At 41.5% G+C, this 22,238-nt stretch overlaps 2 protein-coding genes across 2 annotated transcripts in view; one reads left to right on the top strand and one right to left on the bottom strand.

Moving 5' to 3' along the window:
- The first annotated feature begins 858 nt into the window (after positions 1-858).
- Positions 859-7,859, top strand: LOC127621337 (ES1 protein, mitochondrial). Its single transcript, XM_052094898.1, has 7 exons — positions 859-1,040; positions 1,242-1,294; positions 2,076-2,189; positions 2,656-2,787; positions 3,256-3,348; positions 6,755-6,920; positions 7,286-7,859. The coding sequence occupies exons 1-7, from the start codon at positions 918-920 to the stop codon at positions 7,418-7,420; spliced, it is 816 nt and encodes a 271-aa protein (XP_051950858.1). The 5' UTR covers positions 859-917; the 3' UTR covers positions 7,421-7,859.
- A 226-nt stretch (positions 7,860-8,085) lies between these two features.
- The window catches only part of LOC127621347 (uncharacterized), a 60,325-nt gene continuing 46,172 nt past the window's right edge, over positions 8,086-22,238 (bottom strand). Inside the window, 17 exon segments of the mRNA XM_052094912.1 lie at positions 8,086-9,508; positions 9,807-10,004; positions 10,165-10,340; positions 10,586-14,008; positions 14,436-14,472; positions 15,643-15,813; positions 16,000-16,084; positions 16,215-16,456; positions 16,713-16,888; positions 17,007-17,118; positions 17,412-17,562; positions 18,521-18,637; positions 18,782-18,922; positions 19,110-19,202; positions 19,204-19,253; positions 19,357-19,502; positions 21,191-21,332. Of these exon segments, the coding sequence (XP_051950872.1) occupies positions 9,820-10,004; positions 10,165-10,340; positions 10,586-14,008; positions 14,436-14,472; positions 15,643-15,813; positions 16,000-16,084; positions 16,215-16,456; positions 16,713-16,888; positions 17,007-17,118; positions 17,412-17,562; positions 18,521-18,637; positions 18,782-18,922; positions 19,110-19,202; positions 19,204-19,253; positions 19,357-19,502; positions 21,191-21,332 (5,447 nt within the window). The 3' untranslated portion in view covers positions 8,086-9,508; positions 9,807-9,819.

Raw genomic sequence — 22,238 nt, 5'->3', positions numbered from 1 at the left:
GTTCTCTTTCTCACCCACACCTATCATATAGCTTCTGAAGACATGGCTTAATTGACTGGAGTCGTATGGATGACTTTTATGCTGCCTTTATATGCTTTTCTATGTTTTGGACCCTGTTGACTTGCATTGTATGGACATACAGAGCTGAGATGTTGTTCTAAATATCTTAATTTGTGTTTTGCAGAAGAAAGAAAGTCATACACAGCTGGGATGGCATGAGGATGAGTAAATGATGAGAGAATTTTCATTTTTGGTTGAATGATTCCTTTAATATAACCTTGATGCCACAAATGCTGTGGACTGAGCTTAACTTGTATTGAACCTACCAGGAATCTTACTCAGTATTTTATTATATCGTCCTTTTGCTTTAATCACAGGCACAGCATGTGCTCGAGCTGGCAGGGACTCCACAATTTTGTGCAAAACCTGATGAATATGTTGTCCAGCATGTTTTGAGAATGTTCCAAAGAGCATCATGTGTGCTTCAATCTATCACAATGTTGTTGAAACTCGACATAAATCACATTTTACATTATAATGAAATCAACAAGCGAAACACCTGTGGTCCAATGCAGCAAGTGAGGTGACAGTTTACGAAGGTCACACAGTCACAGTCTATTCAGGGGGTAAATACAGGTCATCGATTGCCTGAAGCCCTGGCAAAGAGTCAATGCTGGTATTGGCTAAATGACTTACAGTAATAAGATAATGAGGAAGGTATTATTAGATAAGCAATGAAGAAAGGAAAAGGGTTGCTCAGACAAAGTCTCTTATCTTCTCAGAAACCCAGCTTACAGGTGACGTTTCAGATGCAACATTGGTATAAAAGAGCAGAGTGTCTAAAGCAGCAAAATCGGAGAGATTGTGTTCAGTCTGCACCTCTTGGTCCGATCCCTGTGCTGTGAACTGAAAAATCTATGATGTTGGCATCACGGACACTTCTTGCCAAGCAGACCGCAGCTGTGCTTGCACGCCAGTCTGCCTGCCTGGTGCACCATGGGGGAGACTGGGGGAACTGGGGCAACACCAACATCGCCGTGGTGAGAATGTTGAGATGTAGGCAGATAGAATACAAAAACAGGCACTGCTGTATGTTAAAATGAAGCTGCAATACAAATGACACATTTCTGTTAAAAAGAAAGCCAAACCCTAGATGGCAAGTCTTTGGTTCAGTATTGTCTTGTGTATCTTGTTTGATATGATATAGTTCCCTGTTCATGGTTTGGTGTCTGCTTTTAAAGGTTTTTTCAGGCTGTGGTTGGTGGGATGGAACTGACGTCCATGAGGCTGCATAGTAAGTATGAAGGATAACTTAGGAACTAGATTGTGCACAGATATTTCCAGTACCATGCCATCATCAGTATAAACCATTAGCATCTCAATGGCTGAATTCTACTATATAATTATGCAATATACTGTATATATTCACACTGAACATTTAAAAACAAAATGTCAGTATGCAAGCGATTTTATCACACTAAAATCATGTCAATAAGCATTTGTTTACATCCTGTGGCTATACTTTTGAACCAGTGAATATTTGTACATTTACAGACTGGCCCCATTCGCTTCCATTGTAAGTGCCAATGGAAGACATTAGGACAAGTCAAAATAGTTTTTTGGGATTTCCCTTTTTATATGACAGTTCATTACATTATATAGGGGGGGATGTTGCAGCATGAAGCATTAACATGTTTCCATTGATCGTGTTATAAATATTGGGGGTGTATGTACTTGCTTGCTTTGATATTGTAATTCCCCCCCGAAATCTACGCCCCTGCACATCAGCAATTAACTACATAATTAGTTTAAAAAAGAAGCAAAGTCCCCTTAAGGCTGCGCAGGGCTCAAGTGAATCACTTATGTGAATTAGTTCATTTACATTATTTGGATGTCATAGCGATATGACAGAGACAGCGGTTCACGTGTTTTTTGATTACGCCGCGTTCCTAAATGTAGCGTTTTGCGATGCTACACCGCTACTCGTTACTTTTTATGTTTTAGTTAGTTAGTTAGTAAGTCACTCCCCAACACTGATATTAAGAATGTTTTTAATAAGTTGCATCTTTTTAAAGCACCATGTACCATCTGAGCCGTAATGGAGCCCGTTTTCAGATCTTTGCCCCAAACCAGCAGCAGATGCATGTGATGGATCATATGAAGATGCAGCCCTCAACTAGTGACAACAGGTGAACATCATTCTCTTTAGGGTTTTGTCATGAGAACAAAAAACAGTACCTTAGTACAACCATGTGTTTTTGGATAGAGTGCCATGACAATGCCTGTTTATGGACATGTACCATCACCATGTCAATACCAAGGTATTCTTTGAGGTACCTTATAGTACCATGTAAATACCACAACTGAGTAATATGGCAATCCTCAGTACTCACATATCTCATAAGTTTCTACCATGATAATACCAGGCTTTTAGACACGCATCAGGGCAAAACCATGGTATTCTTTGAAGTAATTTGGAGTAACATGTAAAAACTATGGTACATGAATAAGGACATTATTCAGTACCATAGTATGCTTCAAAGTACCATGACATTAGCATCTGATACCATCACTGCACCATTGTGACATCACAGTAGAGAACTTTCTTGAAATTTCAGATGGTTTAAAAAAGCTTCTTCCCTGATTGCGTTGCAGAAACATGATGATCGAGTCTGCGCGATTCAGCCACGGTCAGGGCACGATGCAAATGAACGATCTGTCCAAACTGGATGTCAACGCCTTCGATGCCATCATCTTTCCTGGAGGCCACGGAATAGTCAAGAACCTGTAAGAGAGAGTCTGTGTTTTTGTTGATGGATAGGGTCCATGCTATTGCAATTATAACTGTTCTTGAAAAGATTTGTTGACGCAAATGAAGACGTATCAAAGTCATTAGTATGAGTCCATCGGCTAGTCCTTGATCTTTGAAGACCCGTGGACTAAGAGTGGAATCTCATTATGTTTATCAGCCCAGATCTATCACTATTCCTGGAGTGATAATCTTATTATCATGTATCACTATATGCAAACAAATAGTTAATCTAAGAGGAAATACAGGTAAAGGACTAATCGAAGTCTTATCCCAGTGTAGTTTCAGATAGCCCAGTTAAATAAGCCGCTTCTGCAAGATATTTAAATGAACTGTTATTGCTTCTTTATGAAGGTTCTTTATGTATACATATGCTATGGTTTAGTCAAATTTAACACTAGGTTTTAGGGATTGGATATTTGTTGACATTTGCCTTTCACGTGCAGGTCCACCTTCAACAAAGATGGCAAGGACTGCAAGCTGAATAATGATGTGGAGAGAGTTCTGAAGGAATTTCATCGCGCTCGCAAGCCCATTGGGTATTTAACTTTAAAACACTGATTTCTTATTCATTTAGAACAAACAGGTTTGAAAATAAAAAAAGGTTTTATGATATATCTAACACTAAGAAATGAATGTACATTTCTCAACGTTTACTAGAACTGTTATGGTGCACTCCATCCATCCATCTTCAACCGCTAACCTGAAGTCGTGTCGCGGGGGAAGCAGCTCCAGCAGGGGGCCCCAAACTTCCCTATCCCGAGCCACATTAACCAGCTCTGACTGGGCGACCCCGAGGCGTTCCCAGGCCAGTGTGGAGATGTAATCTCTTCACCTAATCCTGGGTCTTCCCCGAGGCCTCCTCCCAGCTGGACGTGCCTGAAACACCTCCCTAGGGAGGCGCCCAGGCAGCATCCTTACCAGATGCCCAAACCACCTCAACTGGCTCCTTTTGACGCAAAGGAGCAGCGGCTCTACTCCGAGCTCCTCACGGATGACTGAGCTCCTCACGCTATCTCTAAGGGAGAAGCCCGCCACCCTTCTGAGGAAGCCCATTTCGGCTGCTTGTACTCGCGACCTAGTTCTTTCGGTCATGACCCAGCCTTCATGACCATAGGTGAGGGTTGGAATGAAAATTGACCGGTAGATCTAGGGCTTTGCCTTTCGGCTCAGCTCTCTTTTCATGACAACGGTGCGATAGAGTGAGTGCAATACCGCCCCCGCTCCCCCGATTCTCCGGCCAACCTCCCGCTCCATTGTCCCCTCACTCGTGAACAAGACCCCGAGGTACATGAACTCCTTCACTTGGGGTCCTTCAGTTATGCTGCACTCAAAAAAACAAAACAAAAAAAACAACCTCTTTGCCTGAACTTGATTCAGTTATGGACAGTGGTCCCACATGTTTGAAATGTGTTTTCATTAATTAAAATCACCATGTAATTTCAACTTAAATACTTCAAGTAGAGGGAACCTAAGTGAATCAAGTAAACCCAACATGTCAGAATAACTCAAATGAAACTCTTTTAGGGACATGCTAGCTAGGGCCAGAAATGTTAGCATGATAAACAAATGCTGGTGGGACGCACTACAACTATTCACTATGCTATAGTTAGCACAGAGATTCTTCAGCGGAAAAAGCAATATGTTGAGAACTCCTATTATTTCGGTCCTCAATTAGGCTCAAGCTCCACTCTTCGCCATGACGGTAACCCCCAAAACTACACCGTAACATACATTCTTCTAAATCTCAACATAACAAAACATTAAACGCTAACAAGTCTCCCCCTTTATATTCATCTTGCACAAAGACCCATTAAATAACACTCAATTTTAACATTTAAAGGCCCAGATATACTTCATACGAAATCGAAGACTGTTCAATTGGGTGGTTTGGAACAGCTGGTCTGGGCGAACTTTTAGGAAAACGTCTAACCGGCTGCTAAACAGCTTCTTACTGTCATTGGTCCACGCCATTTATAGGTATGCCCTGAAACTCCACCTACTACTGTGTTTACGTTTTTCAGTCCGTCTTCAACATGAACACACCAGCGTGCAAGACCATGTCATGCGACATCTACTCAAATACTATCAAGTGCCCATTCACTCTTGTGCCATCTGCAATGAAAGCCATTCACACATCTGCCCAAAGTTAGATGTGCCTCTGTCACCATTCTTTGGTCTTTATTTAGGCCATTATTACTCTTTTATACACCCATATTTGCAGTTGTATCAGTGTCATCACAAATGACAATAACAGAGTGTAACCGGCGAATTCAGAAACAAGACAAATTCAACATTTTCTACATATAATACATTAAATCACTATCAAGTGGTTAAAAAAAGCATATTTTACTGACCTTGTTTTAATTCTACTCAAAGAATGAGGCATATAGTAATTAACAACACCTTTTAATCTCACATTACGTTAGGTTTTACATGTAGCGTCTTCATATTTAATTGCTCCCCTAAACACCTCCCACAGTGGTGTGGCGGGTGTCTGAATGTTTGGGAACAGTATACCATTGCTCGGCTGTTTAAACATGTTTTTAACCCTAAACAAGAAATGCAGAAGTTGTTCTCCAGAAGTATATTGGGGCCTTCACCCTCCCTGTCGAGCCCTACGCAAAGCATGCTTGAAACTAGAAATTCTCTGCCTAGTTTCAGTTAACCAAACAAACAAATATTTATGTTGTCCCAATGCACATGATTACATATATCTGAAAAGACATTTTATAAGTTTAACTCAGTTAATTTAAGTTCCCTTGGTTTTATTAATTTTTTTGAGTAACATGAACATGGGAGGATTGAGTAAAACTGACATTAGTGAAAGTAAACTTAAAAAAAAAAATGTTTTTATCCCCTTTTCTCCCCAATTTGGAATGTCCAATTCCCACTACTTAGCAGGTCCTCGTGGTGGCGCGGTTACTCGCCTCAATCTGGGTGGTGGAGGACGAGTCTCAGTTGTCTCCGCTTCTGAGACCTTCAATCCGCGCATCTTATCAGGTGACTCATTGTGCATGACACTGCGGAGACTCACAGCATGTGGAGGCTCATGCTATTCTCTGCGATCCACACACAACTCACCACATGCCCCATTGAGAGCGAGAACCACTAACCGTGACCACGAGGAGGTCACCCCATGTGACTCTACCCTCCCTAGCAACCGGGCCAATTTGGTTGCTTAGGAGACCTGGCTGGAGTCACTCAGCACACACTGAATTCGAACTCGCGACTCCAGGGTTGATAGTCAGCGTCAATACTCGCTGAGCTACCCAGGCCCTAATATATATATTTTTTTTAATTAAATTTCAAAAATGTAAAATACAGTAGAAGCATTTTTACTAGAAGGCTTTTCACACTGCGCTTAACCCTGGTTTATAGTCTTTTAGCCCAAGGTAAAGCAACGCTTCACACTTTAAATTTTGAAAGGGGGTTAGCACCCTTGATTATGTCTAACAATGCAGTGTGTTACATTGTTAGAAAAAGTTGCTCAGCTACAAACAACCAATTATATAATGCCTCAGTGCTTTCCTCATTTAATATTAATGAGCTTTGTACAGTTGCAGAAACGTTTGCGCGCTGTTTACATTTTCCGTGTGAGGGAAACCAGTAAACAGTGTTGAACAGTGATGGCAAACTAAATGTGTTTTCGTAGTTTGTATCAGAAGATCAAAACCAAATGTATATGTTACTAATTTGCTTGGTGACATTTCAACAGATACAGGGTTTCATTGTTAAGCAGTCATTTTATTCATCCAATCATTGTTAGCAACCTCATAAATATGCAAGAGAGAATGTTAACCCAGGATTTACAAATGTACCGTGTGAAACCTCTAAACCTGGAGTATGAAAAGCCCTTAGTAGTCACAGAGTTTTGGACCCCAGTGTGATATATACACCCCAGATATGCATATGAATATATTTTTCCTGGTTTCTTTGGCTCAGTCTGTCCAGCATGGCACCTCTCCTGGCCTGTCGAGTGCTGCCCAGCCTGGAAGTCACAATGGGATACGAACGTGAAGAGAGCAGCCGCTGGGGCCGCTGGCCCAACACCAACATGGTGCAGGCGGTCAAGAGCATGGGGGCCCGCCACAACACCCGCGAACCTTATATATCCTTTGATCGAGAGAGAGAGAGAGAGAGAGAGAGAGAGAGCACTTTGATTGAATAATCTGTCATAATTTACATTTTGGCAGCTTCTTATCTGTGTAGGGTTCTTGAATTGCCATGTGGTTGTTCAGACAAGTATACTGGTTTCATGCTTCTGGAAAGTTTCAGTACATAGATGTTATCTGAAGACTTACAGACAAACATTTTTTGTGGAACTTAAAAAAGGTTCTCCAATGGTATCAGGCTGCAAATCAATTTGATTGCAATTAAGACCTCTTACTGCATCTCTCCAAGCGTATATCAATTGAATGATGTAGATAACAAGCAAACTAAAGTCTCAAGATCTTCCTTAACTACCTCCATCACGAGGCGCATGTGGACGAGAAGAACAAGGTGATCAGCACTCCAACCTTCATGTGGGAGACTGACTACCACTACCACTACATCTTTGACGGCATCGGGAACATGGTGAAGCACGTAATGCGTATGACTGCCAAGTGAGTGGCGAGACAGAAGGCTTTCACACTTAACTGTTGCCTGACCCGAACCTGCAATTATGTGGCATACAGAGAGTAAATAAAGAAAAGCATGCAATGCAACTTGTGTGTTGTGATAATGTAGCATGTATTTTGAAGCATAAATGAAGTTGTGGAATATATTTTCATCCTTAACTGGACAGCAAAAAACACAGATTTTGTCAAAAAACCTACAATTACCTATTCAAATTCAGTTTGAAGTTGTTTGCAATTTCAAGGCATTTTTATTTTTCTGTGGTGTGACTTTCATTATCATGAATTGTGAAATGAATAAATGAATAAAAATGAACAATGTGGATAGAAATACAATTTCAATGTACTGGCATTATCTAAATGGGATCTATTTTCAAAACTGACTGGTCATGAAATAAATAACTTTTGTTATAACTGAGATTTCAAGTAGTGAAAATCTTGAAATGGTTACAAAACACACAAATATATATATATATATTTTAAAAAAATATATACAGTTTAATCTAACAGTGTACATTTAAAAAAAGTTCACCTTTGCATCTACGTCTAGTTCATGGAAATCTGTGTTTAATATTTTTAAAGTGAATTACTGATTGAGAGTTTCATTTACTGAGGAGTTTTAGAAATACTGGAAAGAACCATTTCATAATGTACCGTTTCTGTGGAATGCTTTATTTAGTCGTACAACACATATAAAAACCAAATACAAGAACAAATAAAAAACTTTTTTCAAAATTTTAAAATCACCTCTCAAAAATCTCTGAATGTTTTACAAAAATGTACAGCAGCATCTTAAATATAAGATAGATAAACGTTTTCTTAAAACATTCATGAACAGTTGTACACGATCTGAAAAAGAATCTAATTTGTTTTTTGACTAAATATTTACAACATTAAGAACACATTGACATGAGTAACAAAACGTCTTGTCAGAAACATCATTCATACAGTTCATACAATGTCAGACATCACATCTTTTGTTTCAGCCATGTTACATAAAGATATTCTTTGTAAAAAAAAGTCAAACAAGTTTAAAACATTTAGAGAGCTGGCTGCAAAATGTCTGGTTTTGTTTGGGAGAGTTTATCACATTAAGTATTAAAACAAGTAATTTGAGAGGAGTGTTTGGTTCATGGTTGGCTTCTCAACTCAATATTGCCACTGATTTTTTTGCTTTAAATTATAACAGAAATTGGGACTTGACTGAAAGGAAAATATCGGAGACAATTCATGATGAACAGTACTCAAATATGAACATTGTAAACATACATAACTGCAAAATTATATCGATATATACATTTACTCATGCACAGGGCTGGACTGGTAATCTGGCATACCGGGCATTTTCCCGGTGGGCCGACGCACTTTGGGGCCGATCAGGCGTGGAATGGCCATTGGGAGAACAGAGCGTGCTGGTGGGTCGGCCACGAATCGTCCCGAATGGGCACGATAAGCTAAAATGGCCGTTGCTTTATGCAGAACGGACCACAATACGGCACCGCGATATGCATAAAGGACACTCGAACAACACCCCCCCAGGCCGATTTCTCTTCCCAGTCCAGTCCAGCCCCGCTCATGTACATGTAAAATATAACAACATAATACATTTCAGTGTTTGAAATATAATCTGTTTTCTTGGCTGCAGTGTCTGATTGTCAAAAGCAGACTTTTGCAATGCTATTGTTTTGATTTGGTTTTTGATTATTAGAAATTAAAAACAACCTTTGGATGTTGTTATTTTTCTTCCCGTTACCTAAAGTGAACACTAAAATTACAAAAACTGTATCAAAACAGTCATACTTTCAATTTAGTTTCTTTTATTTTCTGGAAAACTGTCCTCGCTGCTCATTGCTTTCAGTTTGGAAAGATAGAAGTGCAATCTGTGATTGCTGACAACAGATAAATACATACATAACTACATGAACAAAAACCAGTAGGAACATTAATGCGCTTTAACAATTTCATCACAAAGTCCTTCACTCAGCTCTGAAATTACATCAAGGTTGCATGTCTGGATCCTTTGCTTTCTCTGGATTTGTCAAGTTTACACTTATAAAATCATCTTCTTCCTTGGAATGCGCTGAAAGTTATAACAGAAAAACTTAATTAGTTGTCCACTAGAGCAAACTCAAATATAACCACATTATTTATTGTCAGTGAATTTAACATTGGCACAAGAGGGGCATTTCTCAATAATTTAACAGTAACACAAAAATTCATGTTCTTGAGGCAATGTGAGTAAACCATTTTAAATTAGGCAAATAAAAAACAAATGGTGTCATGTGCTGTTGAGCCTACAAATGATACTGCAGAAAAACTTAAGAATTAACAGATAGATATAGGTCATAGGTCAAAAGGGTTGCAGGGAGGTAACGGACCAGGGTAAGGCTCTCAGAGCAGTGCGGAGCTGGAATCAGCGTCTGGATCAGGTGGGATACAGGGGTCTCGGGATTCCTGGGCCCTGCGGTACTCATGGAACTCCTGTCGCAGAGCATTGAAGCGGGCATCACTGAGGGAATGGTTGTACCAGCGCTTAGGAGGCTGGAATATTGGGGGAGGACTGATGGAGTACAGGCCTGAAAGAGGGACGGAAGGAGGAGGAAGGGAGGTGAGGAGGAAGATAGGGAAAAGAGCAGAAGAGGAGGGGTCCACAAATGGAGAAGTTCAAGGGAAACTTTAATTGCCATTCTATTCAGCATCTGAAATGAACAGACAGCTGAAGGACGGAGTACTTACGTTTACTCTGGAAGTCCCGGAGGCCAGCGGTGGAGTGGGGGCAATCATGCCTGAACTCCCTTCCTCGCCCAACACCTGCTTGGGGCCGCTCCATCTTCATGGCCTCCAGGATGTCATGATCCACAGAGTATTCTGCAGCATCCCATTCATAACTTTCATCTACTAAGGTATTTCTTCTACACACACACACACACACACACACACACACACACACACACACACACACACACACACACACACACACACACACACAGTTGAAGCTCAGATTAAGCAGATTATTCAATTTGCACCACAGACTAAACAGTGAGACATGTTGAAAACGAGACATGTTGAAAATGACAATTGCATAAAGTTTGGAATGGAATAAGAAACTATTCTAGTCCATCTGTGCTGAGGTCTTGAGTTTGTATATCAACTTCACCTTTTTGTCCTCTTCTCTCGAAGGTCTTGGTCTGCCCTGTACCTGTCGCTCTCCTCTGTGGTCTCTGGCGAGCTGAGTAGGGTTGGGGTGATGGAAAGAGACTGCCGTAGGTGTCCATATGGCCCCACACTACCCCTTCCACTGCTCTGGCTGGCATAACTGGCTCTGCCCCCATCTCCTCTGATATCCCTGACTTCTGCCTCTGTACAACCCTTAACTGCGCCCACCCCCTTGTCCAATTCTCTCGAAAAGTCCCGCTCTCGTAGAGGAAAGACTGTATGATATGGTGAAGGCCAGCTGTAACCCCTGGGGAGGAACGGCCTTTGTGGACCCCTTCTAGGTTCTGCAGGATGCAGAAAGTCCCCCCTGGCCACAGATCTGGTTGGACCAAAAGGTTGAGAAGGGTCTTGTGGGACATACTTATGCTGAAGGGACCTGAGTGTATCCTGATAGGACAGAGGCCACCTCGAGGAGTCTGGGAAGATGGCTGCCTGTCGACGTGGATCTGACTCTCGTCTACGAGGAAGAGATGATTCCATCCATCTTGATAGCTCTGGGACTGGGGGGCCAGGTGTATGGTAGTAGGTACTCAAGGGAGGTCTGTGAATGTGGCAACATTTCTCTAGACTATAACTGGTAGGTGGTTGAAAGGGCACTGACCCTCGCCATGATGGGCCTGACATTGGAGAGTAACGTGCAGGGGTACGACCCAAGCTATATGAGTTGACCCTTTTATCTGGATGGGGAATCTCGTCTCTGTTACAGGTCTCAGAGATATACGTTTTTGGTCTTTCATTATGATCCCATTTCTGACAACCAAAACTAATAGATTTCTTAAGTAAAGGACGAGGCTGCCCAACTCCAGAAAGCATCCTACAAGGACCAATGCTAACTGATTTCTTCATGAAAGGCATGGGGGCTTGATAGATCTGTGAGGATATCTTTTTTGTCCTTTCACCGTGTGATTGATCTCTTTGAGATGTAAAGTCTTGAATCTTTTCAGCATGGATATGACTTTTGGAGACTATTGCTGCAACACTTTTAGCTGTGCTTACTAATGTCTGTGCTGGACTACACAGAGTATATTCTTGCTTTTGTGACCCTGGACTCCTCTGAAAAAGCAAAGGCTCAGAACTCTGTTCCTTCTCTTTATGTGCTGAGAAGAGTTTATTGCTGGTGTCTGATGGGACTGATGTAACACATGCATCTCTTGTTTCTAATTGTGAACAGGGTCCAGAATGTGGAATACATTCAGGTTTCTGATCTACCATAGGAACGATTGGGGTGCCCCCACTGTGACAAGCCTTCGCCTCAGTGTGGTCCTGGCCATGTTTTTCCCAACTTTTGGGTACAATGTCAGGCTCAACTCTTGAAAGTGTCCCAGTATCTAACTTAGCACTGGGCAAAACAGATTCTGAAGGCTCAGTCACTTCTACAGGATCATCTACACTCATCTCAATAAAACCCGGAAGACTTAAGTATTCCAAGATGGTGCTGGTCAGCAGCGGGGACATCCTGACGGATTGAGGAGCAAGCTTGACATTCATTGATTCAGACATTCTGGAGAAATTTGACTGATCACTCTCAGCCTCATTTTCAAACAAGGTCAAGGGGGATACACGACTAGGGCTGTCACTGAAGACACATTTGTCACTCTTTCGGGATCGAGCCCTGATACCCTCTTTCTCTTGCTCACTGTATGAAAGTAGGGAGCTGGGCTCTTCACTTACTATCCCATTTTTCTTTGTGCCTGCTTTCTGATGATCATAGGGCAATGTAGAGCAGCCTGAGGGACTATGGCTCAGACTGACTCTGTGATTCACCCTTACCTCCTCTGTGTCTGTAACACGTTGAGTGCTGGGATTAAGGTGATATGGGCTAGAACTGGTGTCTTGAACAATGTGTTGAGAACTCAAGGGAGCAGGAGATGCTGATCTAAATGCTGGAGCATCTGCTTCCACATTTCTCTCTTGCATCCAACCCTCTTCAACTAAAGTCCTATTGGGCAATTCCTTTTCATTTTTCTGGGGTATCTCCAGGAGTCTAGCCTGTACCCCACTCATGTTGGTCCTACTGGGAGAAGGGCTGTCCCTGGTTGGAGATGTGAGAGAGGTGTTTTGTGTTGCTGGTGAACACGAGACATTGGTGAACTCTAGTGCCAATGAGTCATCTACTTTGGCAAGGTTTTGTTGATGTGTATGAGGGTACAGGGAATGGGGTGTGCTCCCTTCTGAGAGTCTCTGGACTGGCACCAGGCTGGTTGGGGATGTCACAGGGCTTATGTCCCATTGAATGTATGAGGAAGAAGAAGGGAGCAGTCTCTCCATAGGACTGCTTGTGTTGCTAAAATAACAGCCCCTCCTATAGTCTGATACATGCTGGGCTAGGCTGCTGGGTCGAGTTTTATGCCGTAATTGAATGTCTTGAGGCTTCCAAACAGGGTCCTCAGACTCAACACCTGTCCACTTTCTTAAGGGGCTTGCAGACTTGGAGCGTCTTTGTTCTCGATCATGTGCCTGTGCTCTTTGGCTAGCCGAATAGTGCTCAAGCTCCCTCTCTATTAGCTCACGTTTCTTCACCAGCCTCAGGCATTTGCTCAAGTTGTCACTCTCTTGTTCATTATCCAGATGAGAAACCATAGTGCTGGGCTCTGTCAGCTGGCTTTCTCCATTTGTGGATTGGAAACCTGCCTGATGGAGCAACCTCTCTCTCTCTAGGGCTCGGGCCCTCCTAGTCAAGCTTGGGAATATATCTTCCCTATCGCTGACACTCTGGTATTTCTTTAGAGAGCCTCTTGCCCTCTTTTCGCTGCTTTCAGAATTAAAGCTGGCTCTTTCCAGTAAGGCCTCAGAGCAGCCCTGTTCCTCATCTGAGTAGAAGCAACCATGGCGGGAGAAGTTTCTGGCCATTGACTTCACCCTGCCTGGAGAGTGAGGGGGTCTCTCTGGATCGGGAGGGTGCACCGTCAATGCTGAGGGTGACTCTCTCTGTCCATCCCTCTCTAAACTTTCAGAATTGGATTTAGTGGACTGCTTAAAATACCCATTGTTACTCTCACCACCTTTGCCTTTACCAAGGGATTGTGGAAATTCTTTTCTAAGGTTCTTCGTGATGTGGGTTTGAGTGGAGTCTTCTAGAGAGGGTTGGATAATGAAGCGGCCATCAGGACCTCTGGATATGGACTCAATAGCAGATGTGGGTGATGGAGTGCCCCCAAAGTGGCTCTCAAACTGAGTATAGTGTGGTGGTGGAGAGGACGAGGAGAGAAGCTGCTTTCTCTGATCCTGGTACTCTCTTCGGCTGCCCTTATCAAATGAGGATCGGTCTGAACGATCAGAAGAGGACGAGTTGGGGAAGAAGTTTAGTGGAGAGCACAGCTTTAATTTCAGCACACTGTCGGGGCTGTCAGAAGGCGAGCAAGCTCTGTAGAGAGAAACAAATGAGAGAACAATAAGAGAGGAAGACTTTAACATGAATGAATGTTACATTTATATAGCGCTTTTCTGACACTAAACTCAAACTACTTTACACAGTGAATGGGGACTCTCCTCAACCACCACCAGTGTGCAGCATCCACCTGGATGATGTGACGGCAGTCATAGTGCCCCAGTACACTTACCACACACCAGCTATTGGTGGAGAGGAGAATGTAGAGTTATAGAGCCAATTAATGGTTGGGGACTATAAGGCGGCCATGACTGATGAAGGCCAATGCGGGGAATTTGGCCAAATGTTTGAAAGAAATGTATCATCCCTTCAGGCTGACATTACAAAAGACCTCACAAATGGTACAGTGATAAAGATGGAGGAGCACAGGAATGACACATGCATAGCAAAGATGGACACTTACTGCAGAGATGAACTCTTCTGGAAGGCAGAGGGAGTATCTGAAACGGTGGGGAGGGTGCAAAGTTCATATCATGCCACAGAAAATGAATCAAAAGTAAGGTGAAAAAAACAAATGCAGCCTCAACAGAAATAGAGATGCCATGCACGACGACAACACTTGATGGTTCAGAACAAATATGTCATGTCCATTCGAATCAGTCCATGAGGAATTAAATGTGAATACAATTATAGCCATATATAATGCATCAAAGGCATAAGGATTGGATTGAATGAGAGGTGAAAACACTGGTCATTTTACATAAACATTTGGTTAATTATCTTATGATACGCAGTACGAGGTCTATGTATTGTATCTGAATGTTTATGCTCCTAAGGCTGAATTCATACATACTCCATGAGCATGGTGTGAGCTGTGCTTAAGCGAGGTGTCAGCGAGGTGTCAGCGAGGTGTCAGCGAGGTGTCAGCGAGGTGTGAGCAAGGTGTGAGCAAGGTGTCGCATTTGGGCATTCACACTGGCTCGTTTCTAGGTTCCTACGGCAATGGCGGGCAGTCACTTGCACTTGTTTATCAGCGTATTTGGTCGTGATTGGTTAATATATCAAAGCCCCTTTCGAGGCAAGTCAGTCCATTCTGTGGTCATCTTTGGAACGCTCTTGGGCAGGCTGGGCAGCTATTTTCTTAAGTATAAAAGTACAGCTCCTATCTACTTGAATGTGGAAAGACTGAAATTTACAAAGCAATTAGCCATGATTACGATCAAAGAACATACAAATCTGACAACAATGGTATCATAAATTGTGATGCTTTACATCAGATTACACAATTATTTTTTTTTTTAAATGTTTAATATTTCATGAAATATTGTTTATTTGCTTTTGCAGCTTTTCTACAATCTCCTGCAACACTCAAGAGCCTCTGAGATCAGCTGAGCCGCATGGCAATAACAGGCACAGCGCTGAAACTATCCGCTCACTGCCACAGCTGGGACGCTTTACCTTGCGACTCCCGCTTGCAATGTGAAAGGTGTAATCTGTTTATATGGCGCCAAAACGAAGACACTCTGCTCACGCCTCGCTCACGCCCAGCTCACAGAGGATATGTGAAACAGGCGTAATGTATGTATGTTCATAGCTGTTTCTTACAGTAAAAAAACAAACAAATTCTGCCATTTTCAATATCACGGCAATAACAATTTCATTGCTTTTACCATCACGCCTCTTTATTCTGTGTCGTTCCCTTTTATGGTTCATTATGCAAGTGGCCACCAAAGAGAGTATGATGGCTACAAACAGGAAACAAACGCCTCCAATCACGCCAGCCAACAGGGGTTCAGGGACGTTAGCCAGGAGGCTGGGAGGTGCTGGATAAATCTCCATACCTGAAGGCAACACATTTCTGATTACATTTTAATAATATAATAATAATCATCAACAGCAATCAAGAATAGATCTTTTATTCTAATATTACATGTAATATGTTTAACTATTTTACATGAATAAAATCAGCACAACAACACACACTTGAGATTTGTTAATATACAGACAGAATTCTGCTTTAGCCTCACCTTCAGTGGAGATGACGACTGATTCACTGGGCGCACTGACCAGTTTGTCTCTGCGAGACAGAAGACGCAGCTCATAGTTGGAGTCCTGTGGTAAATAATTGAAGGAAACTCAGGAGTCAAGTCCAACTATTGTAATGGCAAACATTAGGGACATTTTTGGATTGTTTTTAATTTTTTTATTTTCTTGACGTTTCACAAATGTTTTATATTTTTACCTGGAAAAGTCCCTGAACTATCAGTTCGGTTGCGTTGACAGTGATCGCTCTATATAGAGTGACCCATTCCCCCTTTTCCCGCCTCGCTTGAAGGACAATGGCTGTGATTGGTGGAAACTCTTCTGGAGGTGGCAACCATTGCAGCAGTACACCCGCTGAGGTGCGATTGGCTGATAGGGAGGTTGGAGGGGAAAATTTTGCGATTGTGGTCACCACAGTAGGCACTTCAGTTGGAGGACCTGCTAGGTAAAAACAGACATTCTACTCAACCATGCAACTTCACACAGCTCAAGGGTGCGGAATAATTAAGTCACCCTAGAATATATTGTTGCATCAAATAATGGAGTATATTTAAAAAGGAACGGGCAGTCTAAATCTTACCCTGTATAAGATATACAGTACTGTATGTCTATATGTGTAAAGCTAGAGAAAGATATATGCATGTCATAAAGTGTGTGGTTTGTAACGGCTATATGTATATATAAAAAAGGTGCTGACCAAGAGTCCTAATGGTGACGATCTCACTGAAAGGTCCAGAGCCCAGCTTGTTTTGGGAAAGAACACTGAACTGGTAACTAGTGGCTGCTTGCAGACCCGTCACCAGCAGGGACGTTTTGGATGTTGGTACAGGGATTGATGCCCATTCATGTTTGCCTCTCACAGTGGGTTTTACCCTGATAGAGTCAGAAAGGTATAAATCACAATTTTATACAGGATCTTGCATACTGATACAATGAATGTACTATACAATTAATTCAATGCTACTGATGCAGTCAAGCTGAGGTGACCCACCAGACAGTGAATTTCTGTGTGTATCCTCCATCAAAGCCTGGCTCCCAGGACACATTGGCCTGATTCATCCCTGGATCCACAGATACAGAGGTAACAGCATGAGGACTTGTGCCTAAAGGAGACAAAGACAACAACAGAGAGAGAGTTAGGTAAAGCATGCAGATATATTTAACATACCATGGCTCCAAAATCTACAGTAACTGGACACTTAAGCCAGTGTTGTGGAATTCTAAAATCAGTAAGCAAATGTCCCACCTCTGGTTTTTTTTTTAGTCTAATGTACATTTATGTTCCATTTGATGTCTAGAATGGTTCTTGGTTTAAGGTAGTGGTCGACCGATATGGGTTTTTCAGTGGCCGATGCGGATCCATCTAACCACATCATTCATTCACTGTTCCTCTCACCTAGCACTAACACCATGGTTCCAACGCTGACAGTGGCCACACGGTTTGTGGCAAGACACTCCCACGCCCCCTGGTGGTCTTTACTGAGAGGATGCAGTACCAGAGAGCCATTGGATAGGACTGTAAATGGAGAGCGAGGGGCGGGACCGAGCTAAAGTGGATGATAAAAATAACAACTTGATTGCAGCAGAATAATATAGCATCTATTATTCAATTTGTTCCTTAAAGATCACTTTACCAATCACATAATAGCATTAGTAAAGTTTTTTTACAAAGTCATATATTTGTTAAACATGATCATTTTCCACCCTCATTCAGATCCTCTGTCAGAAATGGCTCGGTTTTGGTGCTGCTTTTCCTTTACGACTTGACAGTAAATGCGCACTGATATGATTGGCTCTCTGCTCTTGTCTGACTTGCTCTCTCTCTCCTTGGCATCTCACTGCTCACCGCTAATGTGCAGGCTTCAGAAGTGATAGGGTAAAGTAGGCATTGATGTGTTGTGGTGGAGGCGGTGAGATGCAAATGTCTACCACACTGTGACATCACAATGTGGAGGAAGTAGAGAACGAGTCATTTTGGCAGCTTGGATTCAACAAATGCTCTTTTTGCAGTGAAGAGGAAGTTTTAAGTTCTGAAACTTACAGAATGTTTTTTTTATAATACAATGACCTCTTATATGTCAAAAGATCAAGAAAAATTGATTCCTCAGATTCCTTGAGTTTTTGCTCCATGTCTGTTAGTTTTAATGTATGCTACTACTACTCCTTAGACCAAATAAACTTTTAGCATCTATTCACGCTTAGAAGGTACAGTATTTCACTTCCAGGAAAATGGAACAGCAATTTTAATGGCATCATCTTGCACAAATATATGTATACAGTTTTTTTGTCCAACTGAATGCTCTTTAGAATGACAAAGTTGGGCTGTAATGTAAACTGAAGGCTATTTAAAAAAAAAACATAACACATCCTTTAATATGTCCAACAGCAACTTCCTGTTTTAATAGGAAACACACTAAAGATGATTACTTTCATTAAACCATTACATTGGGTCTTTTAGGGATTCAGCATGTGCCAGCTTATGGGAGGTCTATGGGAAAGGCTTACCTTTGTCCATGTGATGTTAGGGGCGGGGTCTCCCTGAGATTGACAGGGTATCACCAGCTCCCTGCCCACTTCCTGTAGATACTCGGCACGGGGTGAGACACGGAACGAGGGCGGGTCCTGTTGACACCAGTGGTTTGTAAAGAAGAGAACTTGTGGAAGCACTTGCAAATGGGTTGGTCATAAATTATGCAATGCAGTTTTTATGGTGACATTTGTCATCATGTCTCCAAGTATTTGCTTTTCTAGACACATGCTGTTTACCTTCAGAATAACTTTGGTTGGATTTGATTGACCCATGGTCCCGTAACTGTTATAGGCTGTACATGTGTACATGCCCACAGCATCATCATTGGCTGTGGTTATAAACACAGAGCCCTCCGAGTTGACCATCCATCCTGGATACTGATCAATCAAGATGAAGAAATTAATTAATGTCAAAGTAGACATGATAATTAATAATATTACGAAGTTTAAAGGTATAAATAAAATAAATAATTATATTTTGTATGATGAAAGTGATTGTTATTTTTTTTTTGGATGAAAAAGACCTAGACATACCCAAACATCCACCCAAACATTCACAACGTACCTGCTCCAGGTCTAAGGAGGCCCCATCTTTGGTCCAGTTAACATACAGCATTGGTGGCTCAGCTTGAACTGGGCATATGATGGTTCCCCTCATAGCCTGCAGGCAGATAAGTCTCACGGGGCATCCGGACCACTCGTGCAGGATCTATAAGTGAGAATCCAGATTTTACCATTTCATCCAATAATTGATATAGAACTAACACATTTTCTCTTCCTTTAACACACACTCACACGTGCGCATCACTCACGTTTAACTTTGAGGTAGGCAGATGCAGAGGGAGGAGTCATCAGACCATTGGTGGGAGTGCAAGTATAATTTCCAGAATCTTCAGGAATAACACCTGATATGAGGAGCGTCCCATCCACCAAGATTTTCACCCGCGATTTCAGAGTTCTATAAAATGCAAACACACATCCAATTGAGGGTCAAACAGAAATGACATTTTATAAAAGACTTATGACCTTTATTGACATTACAGACACTTTTATTTTCAGAGATTTTGAATGCTTACGTTTTTTTCTTAAGAACAATCTTAAGAAAAAATAAAAGAACTTTCTTAAGAAGTTTATTCGGGAATACAAAATATAAAAAAAATTTGTCTTAAGTTACAAATTATGAAGAAAATGGTAATTATGAAGAAATGTCTTAATAGTGTTTCGTGTATCCGGCCATTGGCGACCTTCTTCCACTGTTCCAAGGTCCAATTCCAACATTCGCGTGCCCATTGTAGGCCCTTTCGATGTAGGACAGGGGTCATCATTGGCACTCTGACCAGTCTGCGGCTATGCAGCCCCATATGCAGCAGTGTGTTGTGACATATAACACGGTTATCTGTGACTTGAGCCACAGTAAACCTTCTGTCGGTTTGGACCAGATGGGATAGCCTTCATGCCCTCGCGCATTGATGAGCCTTGGGCGCCCAACACCCTGTCGCCAGTTTGTGGTTTGTCCCTCCTCGGACCACTGTCTGTAGGTACTCACCACTACTGACCGGGAGCACCCCGCAAGCCTTGCCGTTTCAGTGATGCTCTAGCCATAACAATTTGGCCCTTGTCAAAGTCGCTCAGGATTTTACTCCTGCCCATTTCTCCTGCATTCAACGCGTTGACTACGGGAACTGATTGTTTGCTCACCATATAATCTACCCAGATCTTGACAAGTGGCCTTGTTAGGAGATGATCAACATTATTTGCTTCACCTGTGTGTGGTCATACATTTAGATATTATACATATTTATTGCTTTTAGTGTAGGGAATAACCCAACTAGACACTTTATTGACCATTTCTCTCTGTTTTACCCTGCGTAGTTAATGGAATTAGCCTCTATTTCAACAACAAACAAAAAGATAACTTTACATTTATGCATTTGGCAGGTGCTTCTATCCAAAGCGACTTACAGTGCACTTATTACAGGGACAGTCCCCCCCGGAGCAACCTGGAGTTAAGTGCCTTGCTCAAGGACACAATGGTGGTGGATCTGGGGATCAAACCAGCAACCTTCTGATTACCAGTTATGTGCTTTAGCCCACTACGCCACCACCACTCCACTTTCACCATTATGAGTGACACGATGTTCAATGTACAGCATTCATAATCACAAAATAAACCAGAGGGCGGATTTGATTTAAAAAAAGAAAAGAAAAAAAAGTTACGAATATTTTGCATTCCCAAAAAGACTTCATAAATGTTACATTTTATAATAAATAAATATTTGTTATGATACATGTTCCTAAACAGCATTCTTACAAGCTTAGTAAGAACTTTATTTTTTTCTTAAGAAGACTTTCATGAATCCGGCCCCAGTTAAAGGTAATCGGGACCCGGCTACTTAAATAAATAAATGCTCATGAAATATTGATTCGAGCTGAAATCGTTTTCTTATATGAGAACAAAATGAGCGAGGTGTTAAACAAGAGACATTAAACTGGCACAGCTATTTAATACAATTATACAGTTTAGTGGTCATTATACAGAAGAATGCAGTGATTGACCATTCACAATCATGTTTTCCAGAATGATGTGTACAAATGCTACACTATATATGAAATATGTTAGCACAGTTTTAATAGTAGTTCACTTACTCGATGTGATGCACGTTTTGTTCTTGTTTCCACCACTCATATGTGAGGTTAGAAGGGTACGCCTCCGCTTGGCATTGCAGAACTGCATCCTGGGACATGTTCATGGTGGTGTCCTCGGGGGAAATGATGATAATTGGAGGACCTGTTTAAAACCATGGAAGAAATTTGGAAGAATGTTATCAGCTTTGGGTGAGATTTAGGCTTAAGCAAAAGTTAATGGTTCAAGCTAGCAACATGAATTGGGGGAAAACCCAGAATATGAAAAGAATATGATAAATCAACTGCCACAGTGCAATGTGCTGTGGCATTCCAACCATAAGGGGGCAGTGTTTGCTCATTTCAGACTACAGTTTTACAAGTACAGTCACTTTTATGGTAAGTTCTTATGTTTTATTCCATTCAAAAACGGATGTGGGATTTTCTTCCTACATACTATTCCAGCTAATGACCATGTAGCGTTCTATTGTCCAAAGCTTGTAAGTTGATGTATAAGAAGCAAGATGACAATGCCAGCATTTGCGTTTCAAGTGCATGATTATCAACATAGAGGATCATTTACCATGTTTTAAAATGGGTATAAATGGGTATTATTGTAATGCAATGTTCAATGACTCATTAACGCCTTTTATTTAGTTTATAGTGAATTTTAATCATTTATTTTAATAATTTGTTACATTTCCAGTCATAAGCTACATCACTGTACATCACTGTCTCATTGTATTTCTCATGAGCACGCTACAGTAATAAGCAAGATAATGTAATAATGGTGCCTTCAAGACTAAAGAATCATGGCAGAAGCACATTTTTATTGGTAATAATGAAGTTTTACTTGAGGATTTTGACTGTTCGGTTTAGTTTGTGTGCATTGTTTGTACTGTTAATGAAGAACAAAATAAACTTGCCAGAAAATAAGTTCAAATAATGTTGTGTTTCCATGTTTTATATGGACTTTCCATAGACATAATGGTTTTTATACTGTACAAACTTTATATTCTATCCCCTAAACCTAACCCTACCCCTAAACCTAACCCTCACAGAAAACTTTCTG

The sequence above is a fragment of the Xyrauchen texanus genome, chromosome 27 (genome assembly GCF_025860055.1).
Source record: "Xyrauchen texanus isolate HMW12.3.18 chromosome 27, RBS_HiC_50CHRs, whole genome shotgun sequence".
Classification (NCBI taxonomy): domain Eukaryota; kingdom Metazoa; phylum Chordata; class Actinopteri; order Cypriniformes; family Catostomidae; genus Xyrauchen; species Xyrauchen texanus.
Note: the sequence above shows the minus strand (reverse complement) of the source record. Positions and strands in the feature narration are given on the sequence as shown.